This window comes from Ctenopharyngodon idella, chromosome 20, assembly GCF_019924925.1.
Source record: "Ctenopharyngodon idella isolate HZGC_01 chromosome 20, HZGC01, whole genome shotgun sequence".
Taxonomy (NCBI): domain Eukaryota; kingdom Metazoa; phylum Chordata; class Actinopteri; order Cypriniformes; family Xenocyprididae; genus Ctenopharyngodon; species Ctenopharyngodon idella.
In genome coordinates, this window is record NC_067239.1 from 6,253,540 (window position 1) to 6,275,433 (window position 21,894).

Below are 21,894 nucleotides of genomic sequence, written 5' to 3' on the forward strand. Positions count from 1 at the left end.
TTTGATACATAGATAACCTTGTGGGAACTCCCTACACACCTTGTTCTTAATATAAGGTAATTATTATTACCATTATGGGTGTTAAATCTTGAGATATGTTCCGACGGTAACACTTTATTTTAGGGTTCAATTCTCACTTTTAACTAGTTGCTTATTAGCATGCATTTTACTAGGATATTGGCTGTTTATTAATACTTATAAAGCACATATTAATGCTTTATCCTGCATGACCTTAAAGGGTTAGTTCACCTAAAAATTAAAATAATGTCATTTATTACTCACCCTCATGCCGTTCCACACCTGTAAGACCTTCGTTAATCTTCGGAACGCAAATTAAGATATTTTTGTTGAAATCCGATGGCTCAGTGAGGCCTGCATAGCCAGCAATGACATTTCCTCTCTCAAGATCCATTAATGTACTAAAAACATACAGTGGTTCAATATTAATATTATAAAGCGACGAGAATATTTTTGGTGCACCAAAAAAACAAAATAATGACTTGTATAGTGATGGCCGATTTCAAAACACTGCTTCATGAAGCTTCGGATCAGCATGTCGAATCAGCGGTTCGGAGCACCAAAGTCACGTGATTTCAGCAGTTTGGCGGTTTGACACATGATCCGAATCATGATTCGACACGCTGATTCATAAAGCTCCGAAGCTTCATGAAGCAGTGTTTTGAAATCGGCCATCACTATATAAGTCGCTATTTTGTTTTTTTGGAGCACCAAAAATATTCTCGTCGCTTTACAATATTAATATTGAACCACCTGTACTCACACGAACTGATTTAAATATGTTTTTAGTACATTAATGGATCTTGAGAGTGGAAATGTCATTGCTGGCTATGGAGGCCTCACTGAGCCATCGGATTTCAACAAAAATATCTTAATTTGTGTTCTGAAGATTAACGAAGGTCTTACGGGTGTGGAACAGCATGAGGGTGAGTAATAAATGACATTATTTTCATTTTTGGGTGAACTAACCCTTTAATCTACATTCCTTAATCCTACCCAATACCTAAACTTAAATGCTACAAAAACTACCTTACTAATTATTAATAAGCAGTAAATTAGGAGTTTATTGAGGCAAAAGTGATAGTTTATAGTGAATATGTGTTCCCCATACCAAAGTGTTATCATTTCGACTGACAGAGTCCCTACCTACGCAATGTTCACTACTCTCTGAGCACGGCATATATGTTGAAGACAAAATGCGTTCATTCGGAACACCATTGTTCGCTCTCTTCAGATTGGTATCTCACTTAAGATGGCGGAATACCTTGTGCAGTATACTTTTTCAGGGTACTTATACACTCGAATGGAATGCATCTTTGAGATCTACATTCTTGCCATTTGGTCCTTCCTGTAATATTCTTGTGAACTTGAAGACCTTGATTAGCAGGTTGAGGTTAGAGTGGAACTTCAGGAAGGAAGGTTGAATATTCTTAGTCTGACCTTACAATAAACATTTATATATATATATATATAATCATCAATATATATATACTTTTTTTTCCTACATGAACCGCAACATTGCCCTCTCTGCATTTACCTTTATTTTTCAATGAGGATGTGACTCCAGTGCAGATTGTCACCTTTAGTTTAAGTCTGGTTACACTCATCAGGAATTTCTCATAAAAGATTCTCATTTCCCTTCTGGATTGCTTGCTTTGCATTTGCCCTTGAAGATGTGATGTTTTTAAATGAAGCTGGAACAGACACAAATGATCTCACTGTGGTCAGGCTTGAAGTATTACCAATAAAGATGAATGAACAAATATGTTCCCGCATTCACTGGACATTAATGCCTGAAAATTAGCAAATAATCAATGACATTTTCAGGGAAGACAGCAAAACAGGTCAGAGAAATCAGCAAAACACATCCTGAATCCTAGCAAAATGAAACAAAACTATTTTGTGATCTCACAAAATAGTGCCTCGGTCACAGTTTTCAAAGTCAAAACACCTGAGGTCCCATAAGAGCTGTCATGCTGTCGTCTTTTTTCTCTCATGGTTGGAAAACAAATTCAGTCTGGGGCAAGTAGAGTGCACAAGACAGAAATCTGATAAATGAATCTTTTCCTGGAGCATCTAAACAAATGATAGGAATGTTAGCAATGTGAGTAATGTTACATAATTTCCCCTTGAAGACACGTTCCTTATAAAACCAAAGAAATTTGCCTATTAGAGCAATCTATGCTTTTGAGGAGCTCTACAAACGGTTGGCTGTGTCCGTTGATGATTTAAATATCATTTCCATATCAATTTCTTTAAACGGCATAACAGCGAGTCTGCCTCCACATCCCTGGCCTGCTTTGAGTCTGGTGGATATCAGGTACGAGGACAGGTGTTGCTTTACATACCTCAGTCAACTCAACAAGAAAACGCCTGCCTCATTTGTGTGGGAAACTCGACAACAAACCTCAAGTGTCTGCCAAAATTTGAGCCATATTGGTTTGGAACATTGGCTAATATGATTATATTGGATATAAAATAACCCAATGATATTATATTAGGCAATGTTCAATGATACTGATACATTTCTGATACATTAGAACCCTTTTCTCTGGAGTGTGTTGATATTCCAGTTACATTATTTGAAGGTAAAGTGTATAGATTTGTTCAATGTTAAATTATTTACTCCAAACAGAGACTGAAACCTTTTGTAGGTTTGTGCAAACTTTGGCTTCATGTTGATATCAGAACTCCAGCTGGGTATGGCAACATTTGCTCAGCCAATGCCATTAGTTTGGAGGCGTGGCTACCTGTTTTATCGACTAATAAAAGATGGGGGAGTGTTCGGGAAACCTGTGTGTTATGTTTGCAGTTCTATTTGGTTACGCTAGTGGAGCAGAAAGAGCACACTTCAGCTTTAATTATTTTTGTTGTGTTTGCAGGAAGTCGGTTCTGCTCTTGGCTACGGACACTTTGCTGCTGTAGTGTTTTTACCTTTGTTTGACCACATCAGTAGGTTGTTGCATGATCAGTTCAGCAGAGTACAAACGCTTGGTCTCAAACAGAAAGGCAGGTTTCAGCCACCGTTTCATAAAGGTGTTCTTTGTCTTTTGCTCGAGCTCATTAGCTCTGGCTCTTGTGAAGGAGTGTCAGGTTCTTCTGACTTATAAACAATTCATTATGAGTACCACCATTATTCACTTGGTGACTGAAGAGAATGTGCTGGGTTTAAAAACACTTAAATATCAGTCGAGAAATAATACAAAAGACATTTACACCAGCCATAGATAGCAAATGAAAAAAATGTTGAGAGATTGAAGATGAGATTTTTGAAGAGAGACTGCCACAAAACTGATGAAAGACCCTGGAAAACAGCAGCTGTGGTGCAGCAGTACAGTAGATGTCCCACATGCAGAGACCGCCAGAACTGCAAGTTTGTACTGCCTCTACATGGTCATAGAGAGGCACTGCATTTCAAACTGTTAAATAAGGAAATATTAGGGCTGTTCAAAATGACTAATCATGATTAATCTCATGATTTTCAGTTGCTTTTCAAGGAAAATAATGGGCCTTACTCATGAAACTTGAGCAGAAGGAATATGGTACCTATTAAGCCCACCAAAATCTAAGTTTATGTGTTTTTTCATAGATATTGACATGGTTTATAAGAAAATCATTTGTTAAAATGCAAGATTTATCTCTCATTTGAAAATGTATTAATTAGTTGATGTACATTTTAGAATATAAATTTAAGATCTTTTATGAATAAATTCAGAAGTCTGGCTTTTTGGTACTTTGGCACCACTTAAGCCTGCGTGTGTTCCGAATAAGCCCACATGATTGATTCACGGAATATAAAAATTTATTGATTTTTAAAGAAGTAAAGCATCAGTGTATTTATTTAATGACAGGGAAGTATTAAAAAAATCCTTTTACTAATGTTTGATTAGAGTCCTGGGTGGATTAAAGATCAAACCTGGAAGTTTGACCGGGTATCTTGGGAAGGAAGCCAAGTTGGGGCTCCAGACTCTGGGGATAGGAGAGTTTCCTAGTGGGCCCCTAATGCCTGGAGTATGGAGCCTTCAGTCGGTTTGGTTCCTGAGTTATGCCCGGTCAAAATTCCACAGGAATTTACCGTATCTCGGGAAGGAAGCCAAGTTGGGGCTCCAGACTCTAGGGATAGGGGGGTTTCCTAGTGGGCCCCCCATGCCCTGAGTATGGAGCCTTAAGTCGGTTTGGTTCCTGAGTTATGCCCGGTCAAAATTCCACAGGAACTGACCGTATCTCGGGAAGGAAGCCAAGTTGGGGCTCCAGACTCTGGGGATAGGGGGGTTTCCTAGTGGGCCCCCCATGCCTGGAGTATGGAGCCTTAAGTCGATTTGGTTCCTGAGTTATGCCCGGTCAAAATTCCACAGGAACTGACCGTATCTCGGGAAGGAAGCCAAGTTGGGGCTCCAGACTCTAGGGATAGGGGGGTTTCCTAGTGGGCCCCCCATGCCCTGAGTATGGAGCCTTAAGTCGGTTTGGTTCCTGAGTTATGCCCGGTCAAAATTCCACAGGAATTTACCGTATCTTGGGAAGGAAGCCAAGTTGGGGCTCCAGACTCTAGGGATAGGGGGGTTTCCTAGTGGGCCCCCCATGCCCTGAGTATGGAGCCTTAAGTCGGTTTGGTTCCTGAGTTATGCCCGGTCAAAATTCCACAGGAATTGACCGTTTCTCTGGAACGAATCCAAGTTGGGGCTCCAGACTCTGGTGTTAGGGGGGTTTCCTAGTGGGCCCCCCATGGCCGGAGTATGGAGCCTTAAATCGGCTTGGTTCCTGAGTTATGTTGAGTCAGAATTCCACAGGAATTGACCGCATCTTGGGAAGAAAGCCGTGTTGGGGCTCCATACTCCCGGCATAGGGAGCCCACTGGGTGACCCCTCCATGCCCGGAGTCTGGAGCCCCATCTCGGATTGGGTTCCGAGTTATGCCCAGTAAAACTGGACAGGAAATGGCGATATCTTGGAACAGGACGGTCCCAGGGGGTCGGGACTATGGGGAAAGTAGGACCTCTCCATGCCCGGAGTCTAAAGCCTTAATTCGGCTTGGCTCCTGAGTTATGCCCGGTTATACATAAGGAACTTTAGGACAAAAATGGGCTCAATTTAATTAATGTGTGTAATTTGTAGGCCTGTCTAAATATTGTTGTAAATTAAGGTAGTAAGTAAGGTAAGGTAAAAGTGCACAAAGAAATGTTGTCATTAAACACTTTCACTCAGAAAATTGATCAAAGTTTGTAATTAGAGGGATTCCTAATTGAAACACATAAGGTGGGCTTAAATGGTTCCAGTTAGTAATGTTGAAAAAAGACAATGTTTTCTTTTAAAAATGTAAGGTATGTTCACAAAGACATGCATGGAGCTTAAATATACTGTGGACTAAGTATCAAAGTAATTTTCATTGTGCCCACATTGAGAAATATTAAGATTTTTTTCATTTAAGATTAGCTTGTGTTGGCTACAGTTTGCATGCATTTTGTGGCACTGTATGAAAATAATTTGCTCTACAAAACAATTTATGATGTATTTATTTGTAAATTAATGTAAAATGAATCACAAAACATTTATTGTTTGTAGTTCACATGCTTAATTCTTTGGCAGTCTATCTTTCAGGCTAATGTTTGACCTTGAGATTAGCTTTGTGAGCAAGCTATTAAAACTCATCTTTCCATTTAAAGGAAAATTATATAAAATGATAAAATACTATTTATTCATACACAAAAAACAATACATTTATCGGTAACACTTTACAATAAGGTTCATTAGTTAATGTATTAACATGAACTAACCATGAGCAATACATTTGTTACTGTATTTACTAATCTGTTAATGAAAATACAGTTCAGTTAGTTCACAGTGCATTAACTAATGTTAACAAGATTTTAATAATGTACTAGTAAATGTTGAAATTAACATTAACAAAGATTAATAAATGCTGTATAAGTGTAGTTCATTATTAGTTCATGTTAACTAATGTAGTTAATTAATGTAAACTAATGAACACTTTAGCCTTTATCTCTTATTTGACATAATATCAATGTACTTACCAAAGAAATGGCAGAAAATGTGTTGATTTCTGAAGGGTTTTCTTTGTGTGAGGTCCCCTCAGACAGCACAATGTGCAAATGTGATTAGTATCCAATAAAAAATGTCACGGAAGTAAAAAATCATTTGGATTGGTTAAAATGAGCAGCGTAAAATAAGGTTTTTTTTTTTTTTTTTTTAAATTGGGCTTAATGGGTACAAATACCCTATCAGTTTGTGGAGTTCATTCATAAATCTATCTGTGCATGAATGTCCCAAAGTAAATGTAAAAAAAAATAAATAAATAAAGTTTACGTGTGTTCTATGATGATAGTTCACCCAAAAAATAAAAATTGATCACCCTCATGTCATTCCAAACCCCACTTTCTTTCTTCTGTGGAACATAAAAGAACATATTCTGAGAAATGTTTTTTTTTTGGTTCCCAGTGTTCTTCAAAATATTGTATTCTGCAGACAGTTTTAACTTTTGGGTGAGCTATTATTTTACCATGTGTGACATGACATTCGTAGCAGACATGCGTGCTTTGAGAGTCTGTTTCGCGCACAGTATTTTCGAGTAATTTTAAAAACAATATTAATGTTAGTGCTGAATGAAATATCCAGTACAAGTTAAAAGGAACACAATTCTGATTTGGTGTCGACGAAGGGTCAGTCTTTTTGATGGAGTGGTACATACAAAAATAACCAAGAAAAGTTGGGAAACATTACCAATTTTGATATTCTGATCCAACACAGGATAAATACAAAAACAACACAATACCATGCAAAATCAGCTTTATATGAGAACATTACAACTCCACTGTGAACTTCTGAACAAAAACTCCAGTGTAGAGAACAGCAATATGATTACACTCTGTTAGAGCTTCTTCTGAACATCGCAGGAAGATTCTTTATCTGCTACAAAAATCATGTTTCATGGTTCACATAACACTTGAATATGACTGACTTTACTAATATGAGGAGATATTAAAGCCATGAATTTCATTAAGGATGTGTTGGATCTCTATGACTTGTGGAAGACATGGTTCTTTTGGCAGGGTTTGTGTAGTGTTTGGTATTGCATCAATTAAATCCAAGTAAATAAAATACAAGCACTCAGACAATTTCAAATCATGTAACTCGGTACACAATTACAAACCACTCAAGAGCTAAAACACTGTAAAATGGATGAGAACAAATGATAAATACTGAAAATACGACAAACAGCATTCAATACAACGGTTAGAGAATTTCATAGTCTCTAGCTGATGATTGGGCTCTAAAAATCCAATATAGTAAGACATGAGTCACAAATTTGATCAAAAGCTCAGAATATGCTACATTTGGTTGGCTTAACTGAAAATAATAATAGCTACAAATCAAAAATATGACTTGCACAAGCCCAAGTTACATTAATACACCTTTTATAGTCTTTAAGAGTGAATTCACAAGTTATTCTCTATTATTTTCAGAACACGTATAAAAATAACACTAGCCCAGCGGAGCTTGGCGAACCGTTCTGTTGTTTAAAACATTATGCATCTCACAGACAGAACAGGATTCATGGCACTAACTTGTTTTAGAACACATGCTCCATAAATCAACAAATAAAAATACTGACTCTGTATTTCATAAAAAGCATGGAAACTGTCATGTGTTCAGTATCAGCAATAGCAATAAGTTGAGCTTCACTGCTCTACTGCTTTGAACAAGGCTTTACTGGCTCATCCTTGTCATCAAGGCACACACACTTTCACTGTTTCCTTGGCAACCAGGTGTTTGTTTAGCAGCTAACTTAGGAAGTGCAAACATGTGGTACGTGCATGTAAGACCCGAGTCCATCCAGCATGAATGAGTAGTCATGGTGACAAACGGAGAACAGAGTCGAACCAGTGAAGGTTTGGGTTCCACACTGGAGACGGGGAGCAGGGGGACGATGAGAAGAACACTTATGAGTGTTTCATGGTGTATTTGCCTTTCTGGAGCTGAGAGATGTAAAGCTTTGATTTGCTGCCATCCAGACGTTTGTACCAAACCTCATCTTGGTTGACAGTGGTTATTGTGGCACTGGAGGGGGAAAGAAGTCAAGCATTAGACATGAAAGACTTAAAGGGATAGTTCACCCAAAAATTAAAATGATCCCATGATTTACTCACCCTCAAGCCATCCTAGGTGTATATGACTTTCTTCTTTCAGACGAACACAATCGGAGTTATATATTAATAAATATCCTGGCTCTTCCCAGCTTTATAATGGTAGTGAATGGGGCGTGAGATTTTGAAGCCCAAAAAAGTGCATCCATCCATCATAAAAGCAATCCATATGGCTCCAGGGCGTTAATAAAGGCCTTCTGAAGCGAAGCGATGGGTTTTTGCAGGAAAAATATTCATATTTAAATCTTTATAAGCTAAAATAACTAGCTTCCGGCAGAGGGCCTACTCAAGTCGACTTACACAATAAAGAGTAATCTCTGACATGATGCACTGGCGAAAACAAAACACCAATCATGAATTAGAAGTCTAAACCAAGAAATGTCAGAGGATTTCGATATAAAAGAAGAGGAGCTTGAGTTTGTTGCCCAGCCGTATTTGTTTGAACCGTAAGAGCTTACGCTACTCCTACATCCTACGTTGCATCAGGGACGGGTGTGCCTCATATGTCCTGAAAAGTGAAGCTGCGGGCTCTTTGATCGCCCCCTGGTGGCTGGATGCAGTACAGGTCATAAACCTCGCCCTCTCAATGCAAATGAACAGGACTTGAGTCAAAACAAAAAAATAAATTACGCTTCAAATAAAATTTTCCGAAAGATGATTTTGGTCATTTAAGGTAGTTGTTATCACGCTGATATATATTCAATTGTTCGTTTTTGTGTTAAGTTTGATTTTAGCTAGCAATTTGATGCTATAGAAACGGGGCGTGTCGTTGTGATTGACAGTTGTAACTGACAGCTTCTCTGAGGACTGTCGGAGCTTCGAGGGGAGATTGAAGATATATAACTAACTATTAATTTTCGATTCTGTGTTATTTCACATCGACAAAATGAGTTGTTCAGTAGTAAACTGTACTAACCGACCTACAGGATCTGACGGATCACTGAGCTTTTATCGGTAACGTTAAATGTGGGCTTTATAAGCTAATTAATAAATGTTATTAGTTAAGATAACACGCCTGACATTAGCCATGTTGGGAAAAAGCAGGTGATCGTTATCTGGCAGTTACTAATTATTTTTATGGGTATAAAATAATAATTAGCAGGACAAAACTAATGATAGCCTACTCTTATTATAGAGCACTGTCTACAGCAATCGATCTCCTGTAACGTCTCTGTTCAACTTTATTTAAAATGGCAGGACCGTTTCTGAAACAAATGGCAGTTGTTTCTAGTGGCATATTGAGTTTATCTACTGAATTTGCCGTTTCAAAAATATTATCGCTCTAGAAACAGAATAGCCAATTTTTTTATAGGTAGAATTTTAAATTGTGTATAATTTATATAGCCTATTTAAAATACATCAATGATGACACAGTCGTCTGGGCGGAAGTTTGATACCGCGACTCCGCCTCCGGGCTCCACTGACGATTCCTTCTGCGCATGCCCAGGCTCCAAACTGACGTTTTTACGTAACATGTCAACGCCCATCGTCGTACGTTTTACATTCAGTTCATTACAATGGAAGGAAGCGGTGTTGCGGCGTCCATCTTTTTTTACAGTCTATGGTTAGGGGTTACTCTTTCGCCGTAAATTGATGCATACGGCCGTCTGCCGGGAGCTAGTTATTATAGTTTATAAAGTTTTAAATATGGATATTTTTCTTACAAAAATCCATCACTTTTCTTCAGAAGGCCTTTATTAACCCACTGGAGTCATATGCATTATTTTTATGATGCATATTTTTTTGGGCTTCAAAATCTCGCCCCCCATTCACTACCATTATAAAGCTTGGAAGAGCCAGGATATCTTTAAATATATCTCCAATTGTGTTCGTCTGAAAGAAGATAGTCATATACACCTAGAATGGCTTGAGGGTAAGTAAATCATGGGATCATTTTCATTTTTCGGTGAACTATCCCTTCAAAGTAAAGTAAGTTAAAGTATGATGGTACAGATCTTAAAATGATTGACCTCTTCAAGCTGTCATTGTGCTTTCCTGTAACAAAATATTAACTTCTTCTGATTAACTTGTTTTCTAAAACACTTGGCATGATCGTAATGACTAGTGATTATTTGTTATTTTTTCAAAAAAAGAGGTAATGCTTTATAGTGTTTGTGTTGGAAATATTGCACGTTACTATGCTAATATCAAAAATTTTGTAATTGCAAGTAGCTCAAAAAAATGACACACCAAGTACAAGTAATTAATTAGAATTACATTGTAATTATTTATGTAATTACAACATACCACTTTAAAGTGTGACAAAAAAAAAAAAAAAAACAGCTAAAATTTGTACAAAAATGATAAATTAATTAAAAATGTGATTTTTAAATTTAAAATGTATAGTGGAAAATTCTAAAAAGAGACATTCTAGCTAATTTAACATTTTAACTAATTTAACACTATTAAAATTAAGAAAATGTAATTAAAGAGGCAATAAAAAGTACTATATAATAATAGTATAAACTATATATACATATAAGTCTCTTATGCTCACAAAGGCTATTTTATGTAAAATACAGTAATATTGTGAAATATTATTAAATAGCAATTGTATTGCAATATATTTTAAGATGTCATTTCTGTGATCAAAGCTGAATTTTCAGCATTATTTCTCCAGTCTTCAGTGTCACATGATCCTTCAGAAATCATTCTAAAATGCTGATTTGTGCTGCTTAATACTTTTGTGAAAACCATAAAACATTTTTTTTCCCCAGAGTTCTTTGATGAATGGACAGTTATTTATTTTATTTTTTTTTAATGGAATTTGCAACATTGTAAGTGTCTTTACTGTCACTTTTGATCAATTTTAATGTGTCCTTGATGAATAAAAGTATTCATTTCTTTAAAAAAAAAAAAAAAAAATTCTTTTAACAATTTTAAAGATAAATTATCCACAGGGACAGAAAAGTTGATGAATCACTCATATGAGTTAACAAAGACACACACACACACACACACACAAACACACACCTGATGGGGTAATCATCCTTCCTGTTGATGCATATGGCCTGACCCCGGCTGTACCATTTGTTGTCATAGAACAGACGGCCATCTTCTGATCGTGCAACATGATGGTGTCTTTCTGGTTTCAGAGGAGCTGATAAACACATACAGTTTATTCACTTCAAATGCTTTTCCAGAAATCACAGAGTCTTTACAGTTGATACAGACTCATACAGAGACGGTGAACTTTCTGTGCAATGCTTTACATGCAAAAACATAAAAATAATGCTCAAAATTCTTCTTACCATCTACTTTTACCCTATGGGGACCCATTGAAGCCATAGCCTACAAAAAACAATGAAGTTTATCAATGCTAGAGATCTTCCAATAGCTCACCTGCAAAAAATAAAACTGATTAAGGTGAAAAATAAAACCTTTCTAATTGCAGTCCAGTCTTCAAGTATATCCAGGTCTTGCAACATGTAAACAATGTATGGTCGTGGGATTGATCAGGAAACTAATGTCTTCATTTGTATTACAGAATTAGGCAGCTGCCATAAACAAAAATGGTAACACTTTACAATAAGGTTCATTAGTTAAACTTTAGGTAATGTATTAACTAACATGAACTAACCATGAGCAATACATTTGTTACTGTATTTACTAATCTTCATTAATGTTAGTTAATGAAAATACAGTTGTTCATTGTTTGTTCATGTTAGTTCACAGTGCATTAACTAATGTTAACAATATTTTAATAATGTATTAGTAAATGTTGAAATTAACATTAACAAAGATTAATAAATGCTGTATAAATGCAGTTCATTATTAGTTTATGTTAACTAATGTAGTTAACTAATGAACCTTACAGTAAAGTGTTACCACAAAAACTATAAAAAGACTCGCAAATGACTTCAGATGTGCAACACTAGCTACTTTACAAAGGATATCTGACACAATGACAGGTTTTTTCTTCTTTCCAGGACTGAGGGGATCCTTCTTTTTATTCTTCCTGGACTGCAGACCATCATTCCACAGTTCTGGAGCAGAAAAGTGAAAAGGTAAAACATAACATTTAAATTTACAGATTACACAGTACGAGTTGTAATCTGTACTTTACCTGAAGTTATATCTATACTGTGTCTGTCCTCCTCAAGTCGCCTAATCTTCTCTTCCAGTTCGCTCTGAACCGTGTCAAAAAGCAGGAGCTTCTCACTCTGTGGAAAAACACCATGAATATGGTAAATTAACTCAGTAACAAATTGAACATTAAGGCCCCGATATTCTCACAAAGTTCTTTTTCGTTCTTCGCTTTGGGGTAAAAAGAAGTTTGAAATGCTTGAGCAGAGATATACTGTAAAGGCTGATTTACACTTCTGCGTCAGACCTATGCCGGAGCCTCTGTGCCATAGGCTATGCGTCTGTTTTCATTTATACTTCTGAGTCATTGTCCGCATCGACGTGCATGCAGACCACTAGTAGGCAGTGTCTGCGGTCATGTCATCAAGGCAAAAGCCGAAGAAGAAGCAGCTTGTCATGTACGTTGTCAGAGAAGCTTACAAATAGAAGCGGCAAATAGGTAACGACTTTTGTTGCAGTTTGACTGCATGTGTCCCCTGAAAGAGTGTTTTTTCATTCCTATGGAAGTTGAAAATGCTCGCTCTTCTCCTAATGCTCCGCGCCAGTTTTTTGACCCAAGGGAGGGGTTCTAGCAGACCAATCACAGCGCTTGTGGTCCGCGTAGAATTGACGCATTGTTACATTTTTGAAGAGGTGCGTGGTACCAACGGCCTACGCCGTAGGCCACGCGTGGTACCAACGGCCTACGCCGTAGCTACGGTATACACTCGACGCAGAAGTATAAATCAGCCTTAAGCGAACATCCCAACATTGCCCATACCCTGATGAGAGCTCTGCAATTCGGCACTCCAGTAATGTCAAGTCAAGTTTATTTATATACCACTTTATACAATAGATTGTTTTAAATCAAGCAGCTTTACAGTATTAAACATGAAAAAACAGTGTCAGTGTTGCTTTCAATTAGAATTACAACTTCATTTTCTACAATAAAGCAGCTCCCCATGGTGTTCATGTTCTCGACGGACTGAACAAAAGAAATGAACTGTAGAAGATTTCCACAATAAAGAAGGCGGAGCCTCAGAGCCACACCTACATATTACGTAATCACCACAGACCAATGGTGGTTCAAAGGTGTTTATGAGCCGGGGCGAACTTTTCTGGAAAGTTTGCTTTGGCAAACTCTATCAACTCTTGAAACGAACACAAAACGAACTTCATTTTGGCCTGAATTTGTTCGAAATGGTATTAAAGGATTAGTTCACTTCAGAATTAAAATTTCCTAATAATTTACTCACCCCCATGTCATCCAAGATGTTTATGTCTTTCTTTTTTCAGTCTAAAAGAAATTAAGGTTTTTGAGGGAAACATTACAGGATTTTTCTCCATATAGTGGACTTCACTGGGGTTCATCGGGTTGAAGGTCAAAATTATAGTTTCAATGCAGTTTCAAAGGGCTCTACACGATCCCAGATGAGGAATAATCTTATCTAGCGAAACTATCAGGTCATTTTCTAAAAAAATAAAATAAAAAAAAGTTATATACTTTTTAACCACAAATGCTCATCTTGCATTGCTCTGCGATGTGCCACGCATTACGTAATCACGTTGGAAAGGTCACGTGTGATGTAGGCGGAAGTACCGCGGTCGGGCGAAAAACTCTATCTCATTTTCTCCTTCAACTTCAAAATCATCTGACATCGTTGTTTAACCTTTTTTTTGTAAAGGGTGTTTGGCTTAATCTTTGCATGTTCGCTTTTTAGACACTGGAGCAGTACTTCCACCTACGTCACGCGTGACCTTTCCAACATGATTACGTAATGCGTGGTGGATCGCAGAGCAGTGAAAGATGAGCATTTGTGGTTAAAAAAAAAATATATAAATTGTATTTTTTTTTAGAAAATGACCGATAGTTTCGCTAGACAAGACCCTTATTCCTCGTCTGGGATCGTGTAGAGCCCTTTGAAGCTGCATTGAAACTGCAATTTGGACCTTCAACTCATTGAACCCCAGTGAAGTCCACTATATGGAGAAAAAATTCCTCAAAAACCTTAATTTCTTTTCAACTGAAGAAAGACAAACATCTTGGATGACATGAGGGTGAGTAAATTATCAGGAAATTTTAATTCTGAAGTGAACTAATCCTTTAAACATTTTCATCAATCAGATCACAAGTGGATGACACTAATACAGGTGTAAACGGGTCTAAAACATTTTGATTTGAATTGCTTTCTTAGTGTAAACGCTCATGTGGTTGAATGCGTTCAAACAGCCACAAAGGACCACCTTCTCTCCTCCTACTGACCTAATGCATAAACATTATGAGACGCACGCTAGCCAGACAGGATTTAAACTCTGTTGGTTGAAGACCCAAGTTTGGTCTGAAGATTAAAAATGTACCAAGCACAATGTTCTCTCACCATTCTGGATTTCTAACACGCACCGCGTTCGGCGTGGTCTTGCAACTGTCAGAGCAGAAATGAAAGGTGCTGTGCTCCATATGTTTTTCTGTCATCTCTGGTCACATCCATATGTAAATTGCACAAGATTATTTCTTCCATTAGATTGAAAGATCTGAAAAAGCCCATACATTTACCTGCCCATAGACCCTCACCTCGAAGAAATCAGAACAGAAGTGGTCAGATGAGGCGGATTAAAATAAACAGGTGTAAACGGGAATGTGTCTCTCTCGTCTACTTGTGATTCGATTGACCAAAACACATCTTAATACCAGGTGTAAACAGGGCCTTTGGGCCCTTGGAAGTGTGGAGCCATCACAAATTTCGTCCAGAACCCTGTGAATTTAAGCCCTTTCCCATGCCTGCATGTTACCTCCCAGTGCTGGCTGGCTGCTTGCATCTCACAGTCATATTTGTTCCTGACAGATTCCAAGCAGAGCTCACGATAGATACCTGCAAAAAAAAAAAAAAAAAAAAAAAAAAAAAAAAAAAAAAAATATATATATATATATATATATATATGAGCAAAAAGTGACCAAGGCCATCATAATACATACAGCATCAGAAAATCAGACCACAAGCCGAAGATTGCAGGACGAGGAAGTAATCAAATTTATATAATATACACTTGTTAAAATGCATTACTTTATTTTGGAGCAAAAAATAAAGCAATTTTTGTTATATCTCATTTGTAAACATTTATTTACTTATTATTTTATTTACTTATTTGGATTTGTGAAAAATGAAAATATACAGTACCGTTCAAAAGTTTAGGGTCAATAAGAATTTTTTTTAAAAGAAATTAATACTTTTATTCAGCAAGTATGCATTAATTTGACCAAAAGTGACAGTAAAGATTTATAAAGATATTTATAATGTAACAGTGCTGTACTTTTTAAATTCTATTCAATGTATCGCCATTTCCACAAAATATTTATGATAAATTGTAAAAAACAAAAATTCACAATATTACTGTTTTTACAATTAAATAATTGCCACCTTGGTGAGCATAAGAGACTTAAAAAAAACATTTAAAAATCTTACCAACCCCAAACTTTTGTTTTGAACTAGTGTACATTAAGTTAACAACAATTAAATCTAGTTTCATCAACCCTCCCACATGAAAACATAGATGGAAAATGTAGGTTAATGTACAAGAAAATGTCAAGAAATTGTTTAAATGACTACTGAAATTAATATGGACCTACCTACACTTTATTATAAGCCAGGCTTTAAATGCAAAACTCCTGACATAAAATAAGTTGAAGACCTTTGCTTTACAACATAATATATCAAATAGACTTGATTATTGTAATTCCTGTAAACTGCATAAGGTTTGTATCCAATTATGCCATTAACAGACCTGCGACTTTGGTTCGGATCTGCATATTCTCCTGCAGGGTGGCCAGGGGTTCGAGGTATTCTGGAGCACTGCCAGCTATCACTTCTTGCAATTTAAGATCCACCTGACTGAGCCTCTCCTTATACAACCTAAAGAGAGTTCAAAACACACCGGCTCGAGTCTTCACGTCAAATAATTTAGGTTTATATGATGTGCTGCTCATCACTTACTGATCCTTCAGGTCTGTGAACTGCTTCTCAAGATTTGTCATCTCATCTAAACACTCCATTCGCCTTCTTTCACAGTCTTCATCATCCATGTCTGCAAGATTATAATTCATCATTATCTTTATCGTCCCTTTGTCACGCACGAAATAATTTCGGTGTTTCTCGTGAAGTCTGTCTGTAACGTTACCTGAAGTGTCTCCATCCTCAGAGGCGGACGAGCTCACGGACTCCTCTTCGTCGAAGCTGCTGGCCTCTTGTTCTGGATAGTCCACGTCCATTTCTTCGTGATTATTCTCTTTTCTGTCACGCGGGTGCACTGGCATCCTATATTAAATCTTTAATACAGTAAAACAACCCACTAGGACGAAGACAACACCACCGGCAGGCGAAGACAATCCACGTTTCAAACATGGATTCGTGGACCGCCAATCAGCAGGCTGCTAGACATGTGAGCTGCAAATTCATTGGACAGATTTTGTTTACGCATGACCAGGTGGATGATGGGATATGTAGTACTCCAATAAATTTCCATTTTTTTGTACTTTATTGGAATGATTGTTTTGCATACCAAATTGCCATCAGTACACACATACATAATTTAATAGAGATCTGTGTGGCAGATTTTCATTTTCTGTCAGGTGACAATGATTGATAGATTTAAACATTTTTTAAACAAATGTCTCAATAGCACAAAAAAATCCTGAGATGTGAATGTGGCTTAAAGTCGCCATGAAATGGAAATTGCAATCATCTTTTTTTCACTTATATCTGATTGAAATGGCTTCTCGAAAAAAAATTAGGGCGGGACTTTATTTTGTTCATCGGGAATTAATTGGATGGTTGTGGTTTGCTATTGCTGTGAACTCATGGCAGGTTGTCCTGCCCTCGTGCCAGTTAACACGTCATCAGAGAAGATAACAGATAAGGGAGGGGAAATTATTTTGATTACAAAATATCAGGACACATAAATTTAAAATAATAATAATGATGATGATGTCCACGGATAAATCATTTATAATAAATACAGCAAAATTCGATAAAAATATAAAAATTGTCAATTTTGATTTCATGGGCTGCGTTCCACTCCAAATTTTAATGAATTTTTAAACTTCCCTCCGTCTCGTGGACTCGGATGTGCATCATTGCTTACGTTGCACGATTACTGGCGGAACTCGTGCATAAGGTTTTTAAATGAAAAGCACTAAGCCCTTGATCACTTGGAATTCACTATGGAGCTGATTTATTATTTAAACCCCTTTTGTACTTATGAATTTGTTTTATGCAACATTCTATATGCTTATAAGTTGTTGGAGAAAATATATAAAATCCTGTATACGAGCTGTTGGAAAAAAATAAAATGACACAAATTAAACAAAATATCAATAGTATAAACTTTGACTGTGAATATAAGGTAGCTACAAGTATTATGCGATTAAATCTCAACATAATTAATATATTATGCACTATTATGCGATTAATTCTTAAAATAATCAATATATCATACACTTCAGTTAAGCGCAATCTGCTGTGACATCACAATCAAGTTGAATTGTGGGATATAGAGGTGCTTGAAGTGTACATCAGAGTAGACACGCTCCTTTGGTCAAAATCGAGGTCCATATAAACTTCCACTCTTCAAAAATGGCGGCAGGGATTCCCCCGAGGGGAAGTGCTTAGGGAAGTTTGTGAGTGTGTGTCTAAAAGTGGAGTGGAACACAGCCATGGTGATTTTTTAGCACACCCTGGAAACTTTGTTTCGCATGAAACTTGACTCTCAACCAACAGAGGGCGCTGTCTGCAAACATATTGTGGTGATATGTTAACACAGGTGATTATGTTCACGAAGTTGTCTGCTCAATATATCTTGACACATATTATATTCATGTTCATTCATTCACATTCCTTACTTTGCGCTGCGAAGCAGACCTCATTGTAAACAGCCATTTTAAATATCCAATGAAATCCAAAGTCACTTATTCAGAATATAGCATACGGATCCTTCTTTCTTTTTTATTACTTCTTTTCATTAGTCTAAATATGAGTTGGTCTTTGTCTCAGAGAAGCCCAACATAGCCATTAGGCCTAAATATTAATTCTGAATCTAAAAGTTCAAGAAACTGCAACAATTATTTAGCCTCCACAATCCCTCCTGCATGTGCTGAAACATGTTGAGCAATCAAGTTTTATTTGTTAGAATAGTATTTTTTACAAATAATGAAATGAATCCTGAAAGTGCATCTTTTAAACATTATCGAATAGATGCATTTTTGCATCATTTAAAAAAGATTTATTCATTCTCAAAAGATTGTTGGTTTGAAGACTTCAGCATCCATCAAACTACTTTTAGGCAAACATGTCTTTCCAAAGTGCTTCATCTTCAGGTAAGAACACTGAAATTTGAATTTGAATTTATTGAAAAAGATACATTTAATAATACTTGATTTGAATAGCCTACCTGTAAAGAGGTAGGCTATTCCATGATCACTCCATGATCCACCAGTGTCCAACACAATTATTCAAATTATTCAAATATATATATAATATAAACATATACATATCATTTATATATATATATAAATGATATATACGCACACACACACACACACACATATATATATATATATATATTCACAGAAACTAGAAGTGTTAATGACTTAAATTTAAATAACCATGATTCGTTTTGTGATTCCAGAAGATCCAAGATTCTATGGATGTTCTTCAATAAAACGATGATTTCAGTTTTTAAGTACATAATAAGTTATCCTGTGGCCTCTGGCTTCCTGGTTGAGAAGCGTTGATCTAAAGATTTATTAGCAATTCTGGTTGTTCCCAGTAGTTGTCACTGGTGTCCAGCTTTACACTGCAGCAAACTCTAGCCAGTATCACCTGTCCAGCCATCAGCCTGACTGGAGGACTTCATGCTCCCCTCTCATGTTTGTGATGACTAACAAGAGATCTCATGTTTATGTGATTTCAGGCAAGACCATAAGTACTGTAGAGCATTCAGTTACTGTCCTTCAAGCCCCTCATACATCATGCTATATATAAATGATTGTTTATATATTGTTGTTCTCCTCAGGTGGATGCTGCTCTCTTCAGCCTAAGGATCAACCTGTGACCGAACAGGTTTCCTCAGCTGCACAGAGTGTACAGAGCGAGTTAATGTGAGCACAGATGCATCAAGCATCCTATAATGTACTTTTGTGTGTTGAACTTGGCTGGTGAACTGATCTTAATATCATGCCAATGCATCTTCTGCAGCTCTGAGGAGATTGTTCCCGGCTGCGGCATCAGTGTCCCATTATTCTGCAGTTGCTGCAAATCACCCTGACTGTGAATCAGGTCACCAAAAAGATGGCTGAAGAGGGTGGACAAACAGCTTGAGATGTATTGCAGTGTAGATGAAATTTACCTGGATATATATTAGTAAATGAATATATATTAGAAGCCACAGTTGTACACATTTTACCTTGCCAACTACAGATGTTTTTGTAACTGAATGAAACGCATTTTAAATAATATTTACAATAGGCACCTGCATAGGTGTCGTTATAATATATAAAATAATATTTAATAATATAAAATACATTTTAACTGAAATAATATAAAATATAATATAATTTGTTTTCAGTTAATTGTCAAGGCAACATTTCTCATTTTAATTTAGTTTAACTTGATGTACTAAAATAACTAAAACAAAACTAAAACAAAAATTAATAAAAAACTACACAGACAAAAAAAAAAACCCATAAAAAACCACAATGAAATTACTAAAACTTCAATGAAAATTAAAACAAAAACAGAAAATATAAAAAAAAAACAGATTCAAAATATTAATAAAAACTTGAATTTCTCAATGATATTAACACATCACCAGCACTTTTGCTAAAGAAATCCCCAAACCTTCGCAACAACTGCTGGAGTGGATTGACAAAGAGTGGAGATATACAGTAGCAATATGTTCAGTGCAGGCCATTGTCTAATTATTATAGAAAATTCATTATTAACAGTGTTTAGGAAAGTTACTTTTAAAAGTAATGCATTACAAAACTGCTTTATACTCTCTTAAAAAAAAAAAAAAAAAAAAAAAAAAAATACTAATTGCATTACTTAGTTACTTTTTATGGATAGTAATGCATTACATTACTTTTGTGTCTCTACTGGGCTTGCTTGCGTGTTTTTTAATAACAAAAAAAGTTATATTTTTGGCAAATGTAAAGGCCCTTTCACACCAAAGTGAAATGATGCATGAGAAGTTCAACACTCTTCTGCAATAAAAATAATTAAAAACACAAATGTGATGTTTATCTAAAGTATTTTTGCTTATTTATACGGTTGAATTGGATCATAGACGGTCAGCAGCAAAGACATTGGTTAATAAAGTGAGAATAAATACATAAAAAGTATATTTATAAAAGCATATTTATAGTATTTAACATTTAATTGCAGGTTTGCATAATATTCTGAGTTTGCATTTTCCTGTTTTTATTCATTTTGAGGAATACTTAATCTGTTTTTGTAGAATTGAGATGAATAAATTAATGCTCACATTAGTCTAGAACTACAGCAACCACCATGTTCACACAGCGCACACAACACCTCTGCACTTACTCACGATTTCTTTCAGCATGGAGACAAGAGAGCTATCTAAATGGGAAAGCAAAGTAATGCTAGGTACACACTAAAAGATTCTTATAAGATTTTCAAAATGTGAGAAACCACAAATATGAGGACAATTTAACTGTTTTGCTCCTATATTGTGTGGTGTACCGTGATGTGACAAAGACAGCACAACACGCACAAACAGATTTTCAACCAGAGTCCCGACTGTGAACACGGGAAATCTCATAAAATCTCTTGAGACTTCAGAATAAACATGGCAGACGATAGGCAGGAAGAAATTGTGATGATAGTGTTTGGAATGATTTTGACAGAAAATTCATGGAAAAAAAGAAAAGGGTTTGGGTGACTGCATTTGTTATGCTTCTATGTCTTCTGTCAGCTCACTTTCTGATTGGATATTGTTTCGTTTCACGTGATAATCGCTAGAGTGTGTGTGCGCGCATTTGTCGTTGGGGTTTCCCCCACCCATCACGATTTCTGATCGTAAATATTCAAAGTTAAATTTATGATTCGCCGATTGGGGCGATCAGTGGCTCGGATCACGTAAACGAAGCCTCGTTTACTGAAATCACGTGACTTTGGCGCTCCGAACCACTGAGTCGAAACAAAAGATTCGTAAAGCTTCGAAGCAGTGTTTTGAAATCGCCCATCACTAGATATTGTTGAAAAGTCATTATTTTGCTTTTATTGGCGCACAAAAAGTATTCTCATCACTTTATAATATTAAGGTAGAACCACTGTAGTCACATGAACTGTTTTAAATATGTTTTTAGTACCTTTCTGGATCTTGAGAGGTTCAGTGACATTGCTGGCAATAGAGGCCTCACTGAGCCATCGGATTTCATCAAAAATATCTTAATTTGTGTTTAAGAAGACGAACGAAGATGAACGAAGGTCTTACGGGTGTAGAACGACATGATGGTGAGTAATAAATGACATTATTTTAATTTTTGGGTGAACTAACCCTTTAACACACCTCTCACACAAGATAATCTGTAGAACCATCAAGATAATCGGGACATTACCTAGGATTATCGGAAGGGG

The 21,894-nt window shown here is 36.4% G+C and overlaps 1 protein-coding gene and 1 long non-coding RNA gene across 2 annotated transcripts; one reads left to right on the forward strand and one right to left on the reverse strand.

Annotated features, from left to right (window-relative positions):
* Positions 1-6,801: 6,801 nt before the first annotated feature.
* brms1lb (BRMS1 like transcriptional repressor b) lies at positions 6,802-16,750 on the reverse strand. Its single transcript, XM_051876440.1, has 10 exons — positions 16,415-16,750; positions 16,231-16,321; positions 16,022-16,149; positions 15,032-15,111; positions 12,243-12,339; positions 12,073-12,162; positions 11,557-11,621; positions 11,428-11,467; positions 11,150-11,276; positions 6,802-8,090 (listed from the first exon to the last, which is right to left on the reverse strand). Exons 1-10 carry the CDS (start codon positions 16,548-16,550, stop codon positions 7,973-7,975), a joined length of 972 nt encoding a protein of 323 aa, XP_051732400.1. The 5' UTR covers positions 16,551-16,750; the 3' UTR covers positions 6,802-7,972.
* Positions 16,751-18,531: 1,781 nt separating this feature from the next.
* Positions 18,532-19,674, forward strand: LOC127502952 (uncharacterized). The gene is made up of 2 exons (XR_007926969.1): positions 18,532-18,608; positions 19,061-19,674. It is a non-coding gene; the product is annotated as an uncharacterized LOC127502952 (long non-coding RNA).
* Positions 19,675-21,894: the final 2,220 nt, after the last annotated feature.